The following is a 20,606-nucleotide window of genomic DNA, read 5'->3' as shown; positions in this document are numbered from 1 at the left end:
TTAAAGTCAGAAGTTTTCTAGAAAGTAAAAAACTCAGAAATTTTCTTGAAAAAATGTGGACATTTCTGAGCTTGAGCCGTCAAAAACTTTTTCCGAAAAAAACTCAGAAATTTTCCAGGAAAAAAGTAGGACATTTCTGAGTTTGACGCATCAAACATTTGCTGGAGAAAACTCCAAAAATATTGAGATTCATCTTGGAGATTTTTCTTAGACAAAACTTGGAAATTTCAGAGTTTGAAAAGTCAAAAGTTTTACAGAAAAAACAGAGAAATTTTGAGATAGAAACTCAGAAAATCTCCAAAAATCAAAATATTTACATTTTCGAAACTCAGAAAATTTTTGTGAGAATTTGCTCCTTTTCTTCTGTCTACAAATGGCTTTAGTCAAACTGTGATATCCACTGGCCATTTTCACAACGTAGCTGGAAAAGTCAAAGTCACCCTGCTATAAAGCACTTATAGTTTGATCATAGAGCAGTGAATTGTTTTTTGTTTCCAAATAGTACAACTTGTTAAAAAGTCATGTAGAAGAACAACATTCAGCTGCAGCTTCAGTCACAAACTTGTAATTATCGAAGGGTTTGAATCTGATATGACGTTGATGTTTATTGGCAAGATTTTGAGAAATTTTCTAAATCTACTATGGAAAAGGGAAAAAAATATGTAGGAGTTGAAACAAAAAAAGAAAAATAAGAAAGAATGTTAAAAATCCAGACATGTTTGGAGGATAGGAGGGGAAAAGAGCTTCAGATGCAACAACAGAAAAAGTAATAATCTGATACATTGCACTTTTAATTCATTAAAATAACATCAGTCATTTTTATCATTATTGAAATTATACCATACATAAATATGGAAAATATTATCCACTAGGACTGGGTATTTAGTGCATCATTTATCATGAAAATTTTCTTATAAGAATTTTGGTTTGTCATTGTCACCATTAATTGATTTCTGTCCCAGCCAATATAGTTGCCCCCGCTACCCAATAAAAGGGTAAAACAGTTTTTATTGTTATTGTTATTATTGTCACATGATATCATGATAAATTTGTCGCCCATCCCTCATTTTTTGTTTAAGCATCTTGTCAACGCGACAGAATGGTTGGCATGAAGGCTTACCAATTTGCTTCAGGTCATAAAAAAGTTTTATGGATATACAGATTGTCTAATCGGTTTATGGTTGATTAAGCTGATGGTTAAAATTTTAATGATTTGCAGGAGGCCACTGCCGTTCAATGTGATCACGACTACTTATCAGTTCAGGAAGTGGGAAAAAAAAAACATAAGAGGAGTTTGATATTAGTAATTTTGGTAATGTTACAGAAATAATTATATGGAAAATAATAATAATGAATATAGGATGTTTACCTATCCAGTAGGTAAAAATTGTGAGCATTTATGATTTAGGCCTTTGGGAGGAAAAATGATCATTTTGGACGGCTGTCGTGTCTTTTTTTTTTTTTTTTGTCTAAATTTTCCACAATTTTTCCAGTGTGCGGCTTCCGTAGCTTGTGTTGAGCAAAAAGCTGAGACACACACTTCTGAAGCACCGACACTCTGACAGAGATGCTGCGCTGGTCATCCGCTTGGCTGCAGCTCCAATACCTCAGCCTGCACCTACTAGGGATGCACTTATCCTCTCTCTCTCTTTCTTTCCTTTTTTACTGGTAGGTGCGGTGCAGACATTTTAAGGGAATTATTTCCATCATTGTAAACCTGAGAAATTGCTGATTTGATTTGAACGATTCTTGTTCCTCTCTCTCCCTCTTTTGTTTTTGGCTTTAGTACGAACCTGGGTGATGTCTGCTGCAGACAGCATCCACATGTAGATTTATATATTTTTTAGCTAAAACGTAAGTCGTGCATTCCATCCTCTTTGTGTATCTTGTTAGGTGACATAGCCCGTTTTTATTTTTTTTACAAGCAACTACAGCCACCTTTTGGAATAAACTAAAAAAAGGTGAACAATAACAAGCTACTTGCATTCTCTCACACTATGTTATATAGCATGGAGCTTATCGACTACAGGGAGAGTTCAAGGATCCACATCAGGAGTCTTCCTTTTTAACATATCTCATGTAATCAGTTGCTGCAATTTCTTAGTGACAGATGTATATTGGTTGATCCAAAGAGATGAACACAACAGCAGAAATATTGACTTATTGTACAGTACAGTGTATCTTTGACTTCTCATGTGTTATGTTGAAATAATTAAAAGACAAACCAGTGGTTTCATACCCTATCTGCAGTCCTGTGTTTATTGTGGAAACTAGGGGTCATGGGAGACTCCCGGTGGTGTTTGGTTTTACCTTTGTGATGGTAAGACAGAATAAGCCTCTTTTCCTTGTAGGAAGTCGCCAAAATAACAGTTTGCTATGTAGTCGGGTCTAACAGACGATAGAGAATATTCAGAAACGTCATGATTCAATTCAGTTACATTTAGTGGCCAATGATTTTAAAAAGGTTATTTTTAAAACTACATGGTTTTCCCCACACATAACTATATACCCCACAACCACAACTGCCACAGCATCCAGGGCAGCTGTGGCTACAATCCAGTAGCTTGCCGTCATGTGAGTGAACGGGATCGATTGTAAAGTGTCTTCAGTATCCTTGAAAAATGCTGTACAATTCAGGGAGAGCTGAAGGAAAAAAAGGGGTTCAAACTGGTTCTAGCAAGGTGGAACAGGTGCACATATTCTTCAGTTATGACTTAATGTTCATCTATTTATTCTTAATCCAGGGTCAGGTTACGGGGGCGGCAGCCTAAGCAGGGCCTCTGACTTCCCTCTCTCCAACCCCTTGTTCCAGCTCCTCTGGGAGAATCCCAAGGCGTTCCCAAGAATCAGTCCCTCCAGTGTGTCCTGTATCCCAGAGGAACCCACCTCAATCCGGTGATGTGCACAGAACGCCTCTCTATTGAGGCATCCAGAAGTCATCCTAACCAGACGTTTGAGTCCACCTCAACTGGTTCCTCTCGATGTGGAAGCAGCAGATCTACTGAGCCTCTCCAGGATGACCGAGCTTCTAAGACTCCTCTAAGCCCACTCATGTGGCTTTAACCAGTTGTTTCCCAGTCAGCCACAGCCAGATTTATTTCCGTTTGCAGGTCGTGGTCGGGTCCTCCCTGTTTTTTGAAACCAACATAAGCTGGGCCAAGCCGGATATTGCATGCAAATGATTTGATTGGCAGTAGACTGATCGGACTGTGGATTTAAGTCACTGGATGTTTCAAACTCTGATAACAAATCTGAGAAGCGAGTGCAAGCTGCAAATCAATTGTTCCATGTTCAAACCTTGAGATCCAATCATCAATTGTGGCAGAGGAGTGCATACATCATCAACTGGAAGGAGCAACCCGCAACAGACAAACATCTGAGATTTTGGAGAATCTGGCCGCCCAATGGTTCACAATCCATTGACATAATCGGAGCATCGGGCACAACTCCTGGGCGCTCACAGCTGCCCACCTGTTCCTGTCCAGATCATACCTACGTAGTGAGGATCACTGCCAGTGGGGACACTCCCAGCTTGGCAAGAACTGAAACAGACATTAACCCGCCTGTAGAGAGACTTGACAATGGAGAAAGGGCTTCAGAGGTCCTTCTCCAGTGTCCAGAACCTAGTTTTCATCGTCTGTATCTATGATGTGGTGAAAACGTCGATTGGCCGGAAACCTTTGATGTGACTAAATGTATGTCTTAGCCACGTCTTAACAATTGGATGCATGTAAAAATAGTTTTTAAGTATGCCAGCATGTGGCCATAAGTTTGACAGCAACTTTAATCTTTTAAGTTGGGCTTCATAAAAAAAAAAGTAATATAATTAATATTTATAATTTATATTGTTTACATTTTTCATGCATATTTAATTTTGAAGATATGATTCTATTTCAAATGTTGAAGAGAAACAATCTGGACTTTGTGGCTCTTTGTGACAGGTCAGAATAAAACAGGAACAACAGCTTCATGCAAAGTAGCCAAAATTATGTGGAAAAATCTAGATTGTTGTTACTGTGAAAATCTAAAGAATAATAAAACCATCCATAGACTTTCCCATCCCGGTCCAGAGTCTGGATTACATCTGGAAGAGCTGGACGAATATGTCTGAGTGCCTGACTCGAGTTGTCAAGACTGGCCTAATTATAGCAAACCTATACTTACATCAGCTGAGCAGACTCCCATACATACACTTACAGGATGGGATCTGGGCCATAACCCAGGAATAGCAGCTGCTTTGGTTTTGTAGCATGTTCTTCAGCAGAATCTGGAGGGAAACGACACGAGGCAAGGCGAGCTGCTAGACATCGAACACACAAATGAACACTTTCACATGGGAAGGAGCAGTGTGGTGATTTATCACTGTAAACCAAGATGGATGGCTAGAGAACCGCCCGACCCAGATGCACAGCCAGATTATGTTTTGCGACATTTAAACGAGGGGTTCATGTACAGCGTCAGTAAAAACATTTCCACTCCTGAACTTGTCCACAATTTGGTTGAGTCCAACCACAAATTGTAATGTTTTCATGTGACAGGCCAATATAAAGTGTAGCATAATAATGAAGTGGAAGAAAAATTATACAATTTTTTTGTTTTTCTTAAAAAATATGGTGCACATTTCTATTCAGCCCCCTTCCTTCTGATTGCCCTTATTAAAATCTAGGGCAACATATTACCAAAGATTAATTTCAGGAGAAATCCAGTGACTCTGAAGGCCTCAGAGGTTTGTTAGAAAAATAATAAAAAAAAAAAAGAGCCAATTTTCATATTCAACTTGTCATCACTTTATTATCATTGTACATTTTGTATATAGACAATCTGTAAAAGAAACAAACAGAAAGTTAAAATAAAAAAACAAAAAAAAAACCATTGCTCTAAAAGTCATCAAGAGCATCATGCTTTTGGCTAAAACAATGACAGGAATCATTACAGAGTGCCACAAACAGCCAAACGTAACAAATACAAAGCTCTTATTTACACTGGAAACCCTGATCCGTGCATATGTTCACACACTGAACCCAGGCCTCTCGAATCTGTTAAAAAAAAAAAAAAAAAAAATCTCTCCCGGCATGTGCACCTCAGCAGCAGGAGAGGAGTGGCTCCACCTTAAAGTTAGGCAGAAGTAAAGAGGATTCGGAAAGTTTAATAAGATTCCCATAAGCAAATGGAAATAAATGTGTAAGAATTCGCCAAGCCAGACTTCGACTGATCTCAGCTCATCTCGCCTCTCCTCTGGGAGCAGTTTGGGATTATAATGAGGACCAGGAAATGACTTATTTCCACTTTCTTGGTTTAAATGAGCGAAGGTTTAAGTACCGGTACACCTTAAAGGGAGTGGTAGAAAAAAAACTCCCCCAGAAATATGTCATTTAATTCAAATCACAAAATAAATGAAATAAAAATTACTTCCATTGCATTTGTTTATGCTCTTGGAAAAGTTTTCCTCTTATGCAACATTCAGTCCGTTAGCTGGATTCTGTGCTGACAAGCCCAGAAAAAAAGATTTTGTGGGATTTCAGGAAATCTGAAAACATATCCAGTTATTCAAAGCTGCTGCAGCCGTTATGTGAGTGGGGATTCACCACAGGTGCAAAGAAATTCACAGCTTAATGCTAATTATAGATTAATCTGTATTATTCACACCAATATGTCAGATGTGAAGGAAGGGAAGATATTTTAAACTCTAAATGAATCACTGAACCTTCTCCTGTAGCCACTGAGCACATCTCAATGTTTTTGCTACGATGGATCATCTTTGTAGAGCCCTTAATGTCACCGTTTTCTGAAATGTATCCTAAAGTTAGTTTTTAAGTTAAAGTTTCAGGGACGAAAGTAAAGTGATGTGTAAGATGTGCAAACCTGTAACACCAGCTGACTGTGTGTGTGTTTTAAGAACATTGGACAGCTGAAACTCTGTTGAAAGCCATTTTCACACACTTCGCTGGAGCTTTATGGAAAAGTCGTGTGGGGATGTACAGCGTGTGAACAAAATGCTCCAAGGGGAAAGATTTCCCATCAGGAAGGATTGTGTGGTGAGTTGGGTTTCAGAATAATTTATCAGACAAGATTCCAGAACCAAAGATCTCCTGAAAACGTTCAGCACTGATGTGTGAAAATGGCTAAGATAACATTTACAGCTACAGCTAATGATGCAGATCTGATCTTTGAGCAAAAGTCAAACTTTAGATGTAAACTTTACGGCTTACTGTGATTGTTTTTTCTCCTTTTAAACAAATACGGTCCTTTGATATTAGCTTCGAACACTCTTTCCATTACTGCATAGTTCTGCAGGCTCTGGGACTGCTAAGGCTACACTGTTGAAGATACTTCAGTACTTTCTGCTTTCGGACACAAACGGTCTCCTCCTTCGTGCCGTTCGTCCCGTGGCCGCTCCACCTGTGTCGCCGTAGCCACCGCTGTTCGATCCAAATATTTACGTCCAATCAGAAGTGGTTCTGAAACATTTAGAATAAACGAACCGGTGCGCCGAGATGGATTGTGGGTAACTTGGTTCCAACGGGGACACGACAAACCCATTTAAAAAAAAAAAAAAAAAAAAGTCATGGAACATTTAATTGATCCTTCTCTTGTATTACAATGTAAAAGAGCATAATTCCCCATCAAGTCAAACACCAAAACCCTGATCCATAAAGTCTCTGAACCGAAACCTAAAGTCTCCCTCTGACAGCAGAATCAGTAAAGTCAGACGTGATTAGTTTGAAGAAAACACAAGAAAATGGTGTCCAAGGAGACAATTAAAAGAAAAGAAGAAAAAAAAATATGATGGTGGCCAAAATGAAAACTTTAAGTTGGAAACATTGAGAAAAAAAAAAAAAAAAAAAAAAAAAAAAAACTGACAAGCTTTGGCCCGCTGTGTGTGTGTGTGTGTGCAGGGTGAGGTGACCGGAGACACCAACATTCCCAGTAGAGGAAGACACCGTCCAGGTCTCTGTCCCGACACGGAGGAGAGGAGGGCGGGACGGGGGAAAACAGCAAGCTAAGCTCTGCTGTTTGGCTGTTATTCCACCATGTGGCCAGCAGATGGGGTTGTTGCATCATATCAATAAACCCCCAGTTCCTTCTGCACACAAGTCAGTGCTTGTTGGACAAAAAGAATAATAATAACAATAATAAAAAAACAAACGTATTAAAAAAAATTCAGAAAAATAAACCAAGAATTAGGAGAACAGCAGCGGCTCCGAGGAATCAGTCGATCTTGACCGCGGCATAGATTTTCCTGATGAACATGTAGGCTGCGTAGAAACCGATTGTGCCCGTTAGCAGCCAGAAGGACAACACCATGAGGGTGGTGTAACCAAAGTACAACAGGGAGGGGATGAACTCCACAATGTCCAGCTAGAGACAAATCACACACACAGAAAGAGATTTTGAGTTTTTAAATCAGAAACACCTGAAACAGACAGAGGTCATGTTAGAGAGACCGTTTGGAGAGGAGGAAGCCTGATAACCACCATTTTAGCTGCTAGCAACACATTTTGTACCGTTTCCCAAACAATTAGCAGGGAAGGTGTTTTGGCTGAGAAAACAGCGACAGCGACTCACTCATGTTGTAAATATAAATATTTTCAGTTTGACTAAGTTTGACATTTCTAAAATGGAGGGCAGTTTGACTGATAGTTTCCCACCTTCTTCCCTGAAACAAGCCCCCTGCCATTGAACGTCGTCCTGCAACAGGGTCCTGCAGGTTTCACCAACTCAAACTTAAGACATTTTAAAACCACTATGATTGAAATTCAAGATTTTCATTATAATAGAAACATACAAAGGAAAATTGCATATTTTACATGGTAGAGTGAAGTTTGTTTCTTTTTTTTTCTTGCCCAGGATGCACATAGCACCGTATGGGTTGGCAAAGGAAGTGAGCCGGTGGTGAACATGAATGTCATCCAGTCAACTGGTGATAATTTACACTTACCAATGATAGACACAAAATGCTAGCTGGTACAGGTATATTAGCAGCTAATTAGCGGTAGCCTCAAGCACCTTGACTCAGAATGTAATGAAGATGTCTTTATGCCACTAAAGCTTTTGCCTGTTAGAAAAGTCTCACGAGAAAAATAAATTACAGAATAAATAGTCCTGTCATCTGTGATTAATGTATTTAAGGCAGACTTCTTTATTTAAAGGAATTTAAAACATTTTAAGGCTTCAATTTTATATACGTGAATTTAAGACTTAAACCTTTTTTTTCCCAAAAGGTTTTATTGGCTCTAGTGGCCTTTATTTCATAGTTAATTGACAGGAAAAAGGGTATTGAGAGAAGGGGAAGACATGCGGCAAAGGTCACCAGGTCAGGAATCGAACCTGCGACACCCACGTCAAGGTCTAAGGCCTCCATATGCGAGTTGTGCTTTTTAATGGTAAACAAAGAAGAGAGTTATTTTTGCACTTTTCAGCAATAGTGTCAAATATTCCCTAACATCAAGCAACCCTTCCTCTAGTCAGAAAATGAATGCCGGCTGCATGCCCTACCATCAGTATCAACTACAATTATTTTGAACAAACTGGGATAATATGAGCAACAACATTTCACTTCCCTCGGCAATCAGTAAAGTTTTTTTGAATTGAATTAATTTTCTACATCCATGTTAAACTTTTAGAGACTTTTAATCAGACAGCAGTTTATGGTGATGCAGAATGTTTAAGGACAGCTCTGATCAGAGTTGAGTTCTCCTGGTTTTTACCTTATTGACAAAGTAGAAGACGGCGTAAATCAGGACGTAGAAAGCAGAGCCTCCTGACACCAGGAACGTTCTCCACCACCACCGGTAGTCCTGACGGTGAGGAACACAGACACAGCATGTCATCGTTCTCCGTGTGGCATGAAACGCCAAATAACCATAGTGACACTCCTGCGTCTTGGCGGCCTTACCTCTGCACACAGCTGGAAATAGACCATCACAATGCTGATCTGAGAGCAGGACACCACCAGGATGATGAAAACCAGGAACAGAAAGCCAAAGAGGTAGTAAAACTGGTTCTCCCAGATGGCCTGTAGGTGGCGACACAAACACATTGATGAGGATGTTACAGGACCTGAGATCTAACCTTCATTTTCATTTCCTAATAATAGGGAAGAATTTCCTTAGAACTGAAAAGATGAGCTTAGACTTACACTGAAGATGAAGAAGAGTTCTATGAACATGGCGCCAAACGGTAAGATCCCAGCCATGAGGATTCTGGGAGGTAGAGAAAGAAAAGAAAACTTTTAGTTGATGCACTACAAGTCTATAAATAGAATGGACGAGGATCTGGAGCACACTCACCCCACAAACTTGTTCATGTACCAGCGCTGCTCCGGGACCTGGCGGGGAATCTGGTTGGTGCGCACCGGGTTATCATAAGGCTGCTTACGGAAGCCAAAGTAGTAACCCAGGTAGACCAGAGGCATGGAGATGCCAAACCACATGCACAGCAGGGCCAGCATGGTGGTGAAGGGAACCTGGAATCCAGAGCAGGACAGGAGACCACGAGAAACGTCAAGAAACATCAGATGAGAGAAATCGACCATGAAAAGCTAAGCCTTCATCCTGTCTTGCCTTTGTTTTATAGCACAATCAAGTAACAATGTTACCTTCAGTTGTTATGAAAATGCTATATATGTCAAATATGACTTAAAGAAATTTGACTTTGTAATTTAATGCCTTGAAATTAGGCCTCTGTCTCTTTAAAAACCCCTGCTCTTTCTGACACTCTGCCTTCAGGAAGTCATCACAACGTGTTGATTTTATCAACATGCTGATCTAAAATATTTAGACTGACCACTTTAGATCACAGTATGGCATTGTGACATCACCAGAAAGTATTTTTCTCATTATGACCACCTCAGATAACAGCAAGTATGAACTGAAATATTTTACACCGATTATAATTTTCGATCCAGAAAATCTTCAGAGCATTTACTCTCAGTAGAAAACCTTTCTGGTTGGGTTTAAAAGGACTGAACTCACTGCTCCCGAGGAGTGTTCCCCCCAAATGAAACAGTTCAGAACGAAGCAGATTCCAAACACCGCTCCGGGATACAAAGTGGCCGTCTGGAAGAGAAACAAATGAAAAACAGACTTCAGCCCCAGTTGCTCCCCGAAACTTGACCAGCAAAACGTAAAGCTGGTTTCATGCTTGGAGATCACTGAACGAATTTAATGTTACAGTTTTATCTAAATAAAAACAATACAAACCTTACAAATTGCTTAGTTTGAAACAAGGCTCCAGAGTTGTTTTGAGACACATTACAGTGAATAAGTAGAGCATCACTGTTGTTCTCTGGATGTTTGTGTTGGAATGTTTTAGACTACGTTGCCCTGTGCCTGACTTTGACCAGAGACAACAACTTATTCTGCAGCTTTATTGTCCCATGTCTTCAGTTTCTAGTGAACTATACTTCAACCAGTAAGACTGGATGAAATGAATACAATTCTGCTGTCATAAGAACATATAAAAAAACAAAAACAAAAAAAACCCCACTAAAGATTGACTTACACAAAATGCTCCTTTCCTCCACCGATGGCCCTTTAGTGTGCGGTACAGTCTGCCAGCAAAATAACCCCCAAACACACTGAAGGAAAAACATCCAAAGGTTAGAAGTATTCTCATTGAAACATCACCTTATCCTGTTTCTGTGAGGATTTAAAGCAGCTATTGAGGCTTTTACCCCATAAACATGAAGAGGAAACATGAAGTAGTCATCAAGGCTCCTCTGCTCGATGGAGACAACATGCCCAACATGGCAACAACTGCAACGCAAAAACAGACGCCGTTATTATCTGAGGAACGACTCAACCATGTGGATCTGAGGTAAAAACACGATAAGCTTAGTGAGAACAGGCAGGCTGAACAATGACCTCTAAAACAGCTGCAGTAGTTTGTGTTTTATTACATGTTTATTCATTCATACGAACATATTAGACTTCATAAGCAAGCATGCTGGTCACGTGAATTTAAAAAAAAAAAAAAAAATCATATAAGGAATAAGAATTTTGAAAATGGCAAAGTTTTGTAGAGCAAAGAGGACAGAAGCCAAACTCACAGATGACAATGAGGATCATGCAGAAAAGCTGGATCCCTGAGCCCAGCAGGGAGCTGAGGATCATGGGATACTGCGGTGGTCTGAAGACATCGCCATGGACGTTCTTCCATCCCGACTCCTCCATCGTGTCTTCCTGGTTAGAAATGAGAAACACTACTTAGAAAAAACAGGACTGAGCCTGTGAATAAAAAGTAGATTTTAACAGGCAAAATCTCAAAGATGAAAACGATATGTTGGAGCAAACACTCTTTGTATTTGGTATTTTCTTACAATGTCGTCCTCTCTGTTGTAGTTGGCAATGTCCTTCCGCAAGGTTCTAATGATGATCATACTCAAAATCCCTGGAAGACAAAGGCAGAGAAGGAAAAAGGGTTCATGCAACCAGAAAGACAAACTCTTTCTGTGGCGTTTAGAATGAAACAGTAGCTGCATTTCCACAAACCATATAATTGCGCGATTTGACATTTTGAAAATAAATTTACTTAATCGAAACACACCAAGAAAAAAAAAAACAAAAACCTAATTTTTCAACAATAAATTGTAGTGCTAGGAATCGATGATGTGGTTTTTCTTTTTCAACCTCATACTGTGTCCTGTAGGGTCAGAGTCAAATCTGACAGTGTGAGATATGATGTTGTTTTTCTCATCTTATGAAAGGGCAGTGCCTCCCAGGGCTGCAGCCTCAGGCACCAGTCTGCCCATGTCCTATGTTGTCTGTTTTCTTTGCTGTATGATGACAATAAAAGCTGATTCTCATTTGTGGCCATATTAAGATTGCTTTATTTCACAAAACTGTAATGGCAATATTTTTTTACATCAACAACCAGATGTTAACACTGGTGCAAAACACGAAGACTTTGAAACACAAACTTCCTGTAGAGGCAGTTCTACTCCTTCCTCTACAGGAAGTAGTAGAAGAACTATGGTGCGGCGTGTTTTTAATGACTTATCGCGCAAACAAACTTATTCATGTGTGATTTTAATTGAGTTTGTTTTTTAATGGAAACACAAAAATTGCAAAATTGTATTTTTTTGACATTAGCGGAATGTTGATAAAGTTTTACTTACATTTGTAATGGAAACGCAGCTACTGACATCGTGTCATAACGTGAAAAGGAGAAAATCCTCAGATTTGAAAAAATGACACTTCCATCTCATTAACTGATTTTCAAAAAAATCAAAGTACGAGTGCTAATACATAGATAAAACCAAAATATCATATAAGTTTTATAGAAAAAAAAACAAAACTTTTTGTCACTTTATGGTTGTAGCTTCTCCACTCTGTCAACTCCCATAATGAAAGCCTCTTTATGCTAGTTGAACATTTTGAAAAGTCAAGATACACCCACAAGCATCAGTAGATTTTACTGGAATTTCATGTGACAGATCAACAGTATAGTATTTTTTGTGAAGAGGAAATACAATGATAGATCATTTAAAACATTTTTACAGACAAAAATCTGAGCATAAACCACTTTATATAGAGTTCATCTGCTTGTCATTTACTCTAATCTGTTGTCCCATTTCTGGCCTCAGAGGTTTGTTGGAGTAGTGAACAAAGATCATGAAGCCTTACAGCCGTACCAGAGAGGAAGAAGACGACCACCACAGAGTTGACGATGGAGAACCAGTGAATCTGGACGTCACTCATGGTCAGGTATGTGTCCCAGCGAGAGGCCCACTTCACCTCACTCTCCTGTGCAAATGAGACAAGAAGTTCAGGGACTCAAACTGAGAAAATATTAATTAGGTTTATCAATTTTTTTTTTTAGATTGACCTAATCTAAACGGATAGATTTTTAGATAGATACCTGGTTTGATACCAGGTATCAAACGAGGTTTTGATACCTGGTTTGATATCAAAACGTAACCAACAACGGCAGGCCAAACAGTGAACTCGAGCTTTGAAATCAGGAAAACACACTGAAATCTTATGGCACCGGATGGTAAATGCTCTTAAACGCATTTTAAAGATTCTCAGTAGGGACTTAAAGATGGCCTAAGTGTCTGAGAAGAGATCTCCAATTACTGTTAGAAGATAAACAGGTTTGTCTTTTAAGCGAAATAAACCTGGTTCATCACCACATCCATCAGAATCAGAGGCAAAAAAAAAACAAAAAAAAATATGTTGATTTAAAAAGAAAATAGCTAATAGATTTAGGTGAACTGAGTTTTGCCATTTGAAACAAGCATGGATGGTCATTTTAATTTTATGCCAACTGTACACCACTTTTATCTTATTCAGTTAAATCCTTACGATGACTGTTTTTTGACTAACATATTTTCTAAATTCAATTTAAAAACATCAGAAGTGTTGTTTTGTTTATTCTTTGCGTCAGACCAGCTGATCTATTTATATGGAGGGCTTTAGATGTTTTACAACCAGACCTGACTTCTGATTAGAAAGGGTTTCATTTCGCTGACCTTCCATGTGACAGAATATGTGAAAAGAATCTCGTTGTCTTTGGTTGGGTCAATCTCCTGGGGGGCAGAACCACTGGCTTCAGGCAGAGTGCAGGTTTTTTCTGTTACAACAGCCTTTAGATCTACATATCAAAAAAAGGAAAAGAAATTCAAAGCAACAGGTGACTTTCTGACCGACACATTTGCTTCATTTGATCAGAATAGTTAGCGTTAACCTCGAGTTTGACACAATCACCAAAGCAAAAGCTTTTGGAAAGCTCGTGTTGATACCAACCTTCCACTTTGACACTTTGAGGTACAACCTCAAAACGCACCACTCTGTAGTTGTGAGTCTCTCCCTCTTCTACTTTCTCCCTGTGAAAGTACAGGATGAAGGACAGGTGGTTGTGCAGATAAAACTGGAAGAAAAAAAACAAACAGGATTTAATTAGTGGTTTCCCAAACTTCTGTTTCATATTGCTGAGAACTGGAAATCCAATTGATTGAAGTGATGAACGAGCGCTTGGAGTGGTTTTCACCTTTTCTGAAATATTTCTCTGTCAAACCTAGAGTGTGACAGAGAAATATGTGCTCTATGCTGGTTTACGACATCTACTTCCTGTTTGTTAGAGCCATGCTATTAACATTTGTACAGCCTTGGTTGATTCGCTCTAAACCAGTAGACACAAACATGTTTAATTTGTGTTTTATTTTCTGTTTTGAGACATTTTAAAATTTCGCTCAAAATTCACATTATATATTAACTATGGGTGCACCGATTGCAGTTTTCTGGCTGATCACCAATTACCGATCTTTTAATCTTTTAAAAAGCTTAACCTGCCAATTCCGATTTTAGGCCGATACCATTGTTTTTTGTCTGAATCAATATATCAATATATATCAAGAAAATTGTTGAGTTGGCAGCAGTGAGGTCACTATTGTTAATTATAAATGTGCAAACATAACTTGGTGGGCCGGTCTGTCAGTCAAACCGTTCTCATCTGAGAGCAGAAGAGGACAGAGGCTGATTCTTAGACCTTTGTCAAATTAGATAAGATCGGTGGATAAGATCGGCTTCATATGTAAAAATCGGCCGATCACCGATCTCCCCAAATTAAGGAAATCAGCCCCGAAAAATTGGCTGGCCGATAAACCGGCTGGCTGAAAAATCGGTGCACCCCTAATATTTACTGATGGGCTTTATCAGCTCATAAAATCTACATAGAATCTTTAACTCACTGTTTTTAAAGTATTTAAATTGTTTTATGTGACATTCAAAAGTTTATGTAAAGCCTTTATCAGAAAACAAAAATAAAATGATTTTTAACTATATCCTACTATATTCACATTCACTTGTATGGTTAATGATAAACGTGCATTCCTCGGGTTGAGTCAGTTAGTGAGTAATGAGGCAAAAGCTGCTTCTGAAGAGGCGAGTGTGAAATCTACCTTGTTGTTGTCGACGAAGCCAAGTCTGTAGCCATGTTCAAACTGAACATCTTTATCTGCAACCTTCTTCTGCTCCTCATCTCCTCCCGTTTCTCTGTTGGGGTAAAACTCCAACCTGGTGGCAACTGGAAGGTTGTCTGCAATCCTGAAATAACACACATCAACACCACTCTTCATTTGGTTTTCAGTTCCCAAGCCTTTAATTCCCACAGTTAGATTATAAATGCAAGAAAGTAAAAACTAAAATAAACACAAATTTAATGTGGGAAATTAAAAACTGGTTCCTAAACCATGTTAGATTATATTAAAAGCAATTATTTGGAACTAGCTTGTTGGTTTTCTGCTTGATAAACGGGCATTAGAGGGTAAATGGGATGAACTCACAGGTGAACGTAGTACTCCTCCTGGATTCGTTCAGCCACCAGCTTACTCTCCTCCACGTTGAGCTTCTTCTTGTCGCACATCAGCTCACATTTCTTATCCTCGTTCATCTTTACATTGTAGAGCGTATTCACAATGCGATCGCCACGTAAAACTTCACCTGTGCAAATAACACCAGGATAAAAGATATTACAAACAAAGGCACAAGAATGACTAAAGTTAGATATTTAAATATCTGATAATATCAACAATAAGTCAAAAAAACATAAAAAGACAGCAAAAAAAATTACATTTTACAAATTTGATTGCTCCTTTAAATTGTTCTTAGTACGTCCATTTTAGTGAGTTTGAACAGTACAAAGATGAGCTAATCTGTTTACTGCCAAATGTTTTGTTTGCTATTGTGAGAAACTGTTTAATTATAAACAGTTACTGTCTTATCCAAAATATATAACTTTCTTAGAGTTTCACTTTGCTCGTGTTTTAACCAGTGATCCACTTTTTTCACATCTAATGCAGATATAGGCTGATGTTGATCCGATACAAAAAACAGTGCTGAACTGACTTAAAATGTTTCCTTTTTTAAAACACAGATATAAATGTATTGAATTACAAATTTATTTGATTACTCAAATAAATGTATTATTTATTTTATAAAATAAATAATAATAATAACTATGTTTATTAAAATAGTTTATTAAAATATACCAATAGCTTCACAAGCTTGGTCAAATATGTAAAAACAACACAACTTTAATTTGTTGAGTTAGTGGAATTAGGAGTAGAACTGTTAATGTGAAAAAAATAAAAATAAAATAAAATAAACAAAAACTGACTAAATCAACAGGTCAAACATGTTTAAAAAAAACCTTCTTTCAAATAGTTCAGAAAGTGCAATTAGTCATTTTAAAAATAATGTAAAATACATAATAAAGTTTGACATCACTCAGACCACAAAGCATGGAATTAGACTGAATAGATCTGCCCTCATGGATCGGGCACATTGTCACCGATACCCGATTTAAATGTTTTTTCAATATCGGGACCAATACTGATATTAATATTGGATCAGTGTATCTCTAGTTATAACCCAAATTTATGTATCAGTCTGATTCTGATTGGCTGCTGGCATCAAATATTACAAGATATTACAAAATATCGTGATATCTTGTAATATTCCATCAAAACAAAGACTGCAGCGTTTTCTGCAGCATTTAGCATACTGACTGCAGCAAAATGGACAAAAATAAAACACAAATAGCCCAATAAGTTTTTGCTGTGTTGAACATACTCAAATTAACACTCTTTCTAATATAGTAGTTTTTAATATAGTATCTGTTTTAACACAAATTAAAAGAAAAAAAAAACTGTTAAAACAAGATTTAACACAAAATTCCCTTGAGCTTTGTGAGACATTATGGAAAATAGGTAAATAAAAAAACTGACAGCTAGCAATGTACCGGTGTGCAAAACCCATTTTGAGAGTGTAAATATGTTTTGTAAATAATGTTAATCAAGTTTAAATTCTCTACAGCACACGGGCCCCAAGTACTGTCTGACAAGCTGTGCTCAACCATACACATAAAGTCATCTAAGTCAGAAAATTAGTTGTTTTTTTTTTTTTACATGAACATAGTCGACACTGAAAAACAAGCAAATTTATAAAAATCAATGCCACAATCTGCAGCCCACCTACCCAAGTTTTCCGCCTTGTATAAGACGGAGCCAGGCTTACAGAAAGGCAGGGAATAGTATTCATATGGAAGCTGTGTACGGGAGCTGGTCAGCTTCACCGCCTGAAAAGACAATCGCATTCAGTCAATACTGGCTCATCCAAACACACACACACACACACCTGGTCTACAGCAAACAGGAAACATTGAAAAGCATCAAGTACCTCTACATCCTAAATAAAGACAACTGAAGACATGAGTGCTGAATTTATAAAAGGAAGTTGCTGTTTTTAGTGTAGAAGTCTATAATTATTAACCATTTATGTTGAATTGGGAGGAAAATCCCAGGAATAAATAGCCAGTTTAAATAGCTGGCAGCTTGTTTCATCTGAATTTCTGATAGTTTTCGATGCTAAGATGTTATCTTATATCTTTTGACAATTCTGGTTTACAAGATATTTAGATATTTTCTACTTTGAAATTTACCAGTTGCAAAAAACCCACCCAATTATGATTCTTAAAAATGAACAGGGACACAGAAGGCTCATAAAAACTGTTAACTGGGGAGTTAACAAATAAAACAAGGGACAGAAGATCAATTTTAGTGTCTTGTGTAACTTTCTAAAAGCTCGCCAATCAGATTAAAACCTGGAGAACATTACACAACTTCAAACCACATCCTTATTGTGAAATGTCAAATGAAAATTGCAAATAATTTACTAGAGTTTCAGCTTTACCTTAATTTCTACTTGAGCGCCCTCATGGAAGTCCTGAGGAGCGACGCCGGGGACATAGAAGGACCGGCCCACAGGGAGCAGCGCCACCAGCAGCAGCAAGGCCCACCATGTCTCCTGCAACACACAGCAGCAACCAGTCAACAACCCAACTAACCCTGCATAATGCTCACAGTTAGCAGTCATGATGGTCACGAAGCGAACGTTTCTTCAGCATGGTACCGACAGACTGTAACTGTGAAAAGGAGTGCTGCATACAGTTTCACTTGCAGACTGATTATTTTTTCACACTTCATTCTGATTTTAATTTTAAAGAAATAAGGCAGCAGAGATAGGAAACAATAGTTTAGAAGAGTTCTACAGCGTAAGAGCTAAAGTTTGAGCATCACTTCTCAGCCTTTTCTGGTGACTCATGTACACTCACAGGTCACTGTTAATTAATACGAAGTGAACTAAACAACAAGGTTATTTCATTTGAAAGGTTACACACATGTTTGTTCATCTATTTACATTAAATGAAATGGCTGTTTACTGGACGATCTCAAAATTGCCCCGAATGGGGGAAAAGAATTCAGAGGGTAAAATTTACAAAAGAATGAAAATACCGCAAGCAGCTTTGGAGTCTATTATCCATGAGAAGAAGATCAAGTTACAAAAGGAAACTATAAACTGGAGAATCTGTTTATTCAAATACTGTTTATTGAAGCCACCACTAACACCGACCCATTCCTTACAGGCATGGAGGCATGAAACAAACGCTCAGCTCAGGCTGCACTTCTCTTATTTCACAGTATGGACTGGGAGGTAAAACATAACTGCTTCTTTCCATCAGAAAGAGGAGAATGACAGCACACAAGAACAAACAAGACAAGAAGATGGTAAAAGCAGGCAATTCTGATTGGCTTAAGGTTCTCATGTTTCTTGTTTCCTAAGCCATTTACTGACTATTTGGTTCAATAAAGATTTAAATAAAGGCCTTCTGAATGTGGCAACACAGCCATATTTTGTAATAAGTCACTAAACAATTGAGTGGCTGGTAAGAATCAACTATAAAACAGCAGCCAGATTTGTAACTTCACTAATGCAAATGGTGTTGAATATAAAAAAAGCTGAAAGACCTGTCCTCTGCTTCAGACTGAATAAAGATGCTCATGTCACCTCGGGGATCCAGAACCAAGCAAAACAGGAAAAACATGTTCTCTCCAAGTTCCTCTCCAATTAAACTGTTTCAAAGCCATAAAAGCAGATGCAGAGAGATTAAACTTTTACAGTAAAACTACCTTACTGATAAGGAGTGATTTTCATTCATCTCCACACGTTGATGGACTACACACTAGCTGCATTTCCGCTAACCATGGAGTTGCACAAATTGAAATTACGAAAATACATTTTCTTAATGGAAACAGGCCAATTTGGAGAAAAACTCACGTTTTTCATTAAAAAGTTTTTGCACTGGGATGAGGTGGTTTTACAGATGTATCAAAATGGATACAATGCACAAAACACAAAACTGCAATAGAAACACTTTTTTAACATCATCTGAGGCACAAGCACAACAGCCGAATGTTACGACTGGTGAAAACGACAAAGACGACAACAGGAAGTAATAGGAGGGTGATAGATTGTTTTTGTTTTTTTCCTTTAATGAGCAGCTGGCTCCAGAATGGACAGATTGAAAAACTGTATGGATGAATTTGAATCAAACTTGAAAAGTAAATGACTAACTATGAGTCTGAAACTTAACTTAGTTGTGATTTAGCACTAAATAAAGATAATGGTAGGGGATATTTTGGAACTACAAAAATCAGGGTTAATATCAATCTATTGATCAATACTCATCTAAAACACTGCAACATAATGCAATTAAGAAAAAAAAATACACTGAACTAAATGTTGTTTCAAGTAAATCTAATCAACATTTCCAAAGGGAAAAAAAAACATTGGTAGAAAAAGTAGAATACCACAACAAGGAATCCTTTAAAGTTGCTGATATTCAAAACCTGTAAAATTACAAGTGTGATGTATTAAGGATTTGTTACCTAAACTTAAAGTCTACAACGTAATCATGATCATTCAACACAAACAGGATAAGAAAGGCAACACATTACAATCCCGACACGCATTGTACTATGCCAACATCAAGAATATAAATGTTGGTTTATTGCTGATGTAATTTATATGTAGGTGAGCCTAACGTCACAAAGTTTAATTAACAACTGAAATGTCAATAACAGTAAGTTATGACAGGATTGGTAACGAACCAGCACAACATGTTGTATGAGCTGCATAGTGTCAACATGACAAAATAGTTAAATAGAAACAGTTTTAGTCCAGGTTTCTGTGGGTATTTTGTTGAATTTCATTCTCTTCTACCATGCTAACACCTTTCAGTCACAATAACCACAGCGAGAGTACCAGACTCAACTTGACGCTTCCTGACGTAAGTGCTGAAGCTAGCTGGAAAAGTTCTGCTTTATCTCACATCTGCAAGGATGACAGCCCAATAACTGACGAACCCGATGTCTCTTGGACGTGTATCCGAACAATTTCATAATTTAAGAGAATCACTGCAACAGCCAGAGCTCAGTGACATCCATGCTAGCTTTAGCTAGCAGGCTAACTAAGTTAGCAACATTGCAAACATACAAACAATAAACTCCTGTAAATAGTATCTTTACGTTAAGATTCCATGTATCGCTTCAGTTAATTTCCTCTGCCGCAATTACACAGCAATGTCTTACTTGTTTAAGGAGTAGAGAGTAGTCAATATATAGCTAGAGGAAAGAGTTCATTTTGCCACTTACCATAGCCTCGGCCGCCATTTTGAATACGTGTCATTAGTGACGTTCCGGAAGTTAAACACTGCTCAAAGAGCATTGCCCATTCTTTCGGAAAGACTAAAAAACATATATATAT

At 38.0% G+C, this 20,606-nt stretch overlaps 1 protein-coding gene across 1 annotated transcript; it reads right to left on the bottom strand.

Moving 5' to 3' along the window:
• Positions 1-6,835: 6,835 nt before the first annotated feature.
• On the bottom strand, positions 6,836-20,578 carry tm9sf4 (transmembrane 9 superfamily protein member 4). The gene is made up of 18 exons (XM_007569738.2): positions 20,495-20,578; positions 17,694-17,807; positions 16,980-17,079; positions 15,287-15,443; positions 14,903-15,047; positions 13,749-13,872; positions 13,475-13,596; positions 12,635-12,746; positions 11,321-11,391; positions 11,051-11,183; positions 10,676-10,757; positions 10,504-10,579; positions 9,975-10,058; positions 9,291-9,466; positions 9,140-9,203; positions 8,897-9,016; positions 8,709-8,798; positions 6,836-7,359 (listed from the first exon to the last, which is right to left on the bottom strand). Exons 1-18 carry the CDS (start codon positions 20,510-20,512, stop codon positions 7,210-7,212), a joined length of 1,938 nt encoding a protein of 645 aa, XP_007569800.1. The 5' UTR covers positions 20,513-20,578; the 3' UTR covers positions 6,836-7,209.
• Between the last annotated feature and the right edge of the window lie 28 nt (positions 20,579-20,606).

This window comes from Poecilia formosa, unplaced genomic scaffold, assembly GCF_000485575.1.
Source record: "Poecilia formosa unplaced genomic scaffold, Poecilia_formosa-5.1.2 Scaffold245, whole genome shotgun sequence".
In the NCBI taxonomy this organism is placed as follows: domain Eukaryota; kingdom Metazoa; phylum Chordata; class Actinopteri; order Cyprinodontiformes; family Poeciliidae; genus Poecilia; species Poecilia formosa.
This window is presented reverse-complemented; position numbering and strand designations above follow the sequence as displayed.

Excerpts from the sequence above, each read along its gene's own strand:
- tm9sf4 (XM_007569738.2), bottom strand. Across the intron at positions 15,444-16,979 it reads ATACAAGGCGGAAAACTTGG|GTGAAGTTTTACGTGGCGAT; the intron begins GTAGGTGGGCTG and ends TTATTTGCACAG. Across the intron at positions 12,747-13,474 it reads CATATTCTGTCACATGGAAG|GAGAGTGAGGTGAAGTGGGC; the intron begins GTCAGCGAAATG and ends TCATTTGCACAG.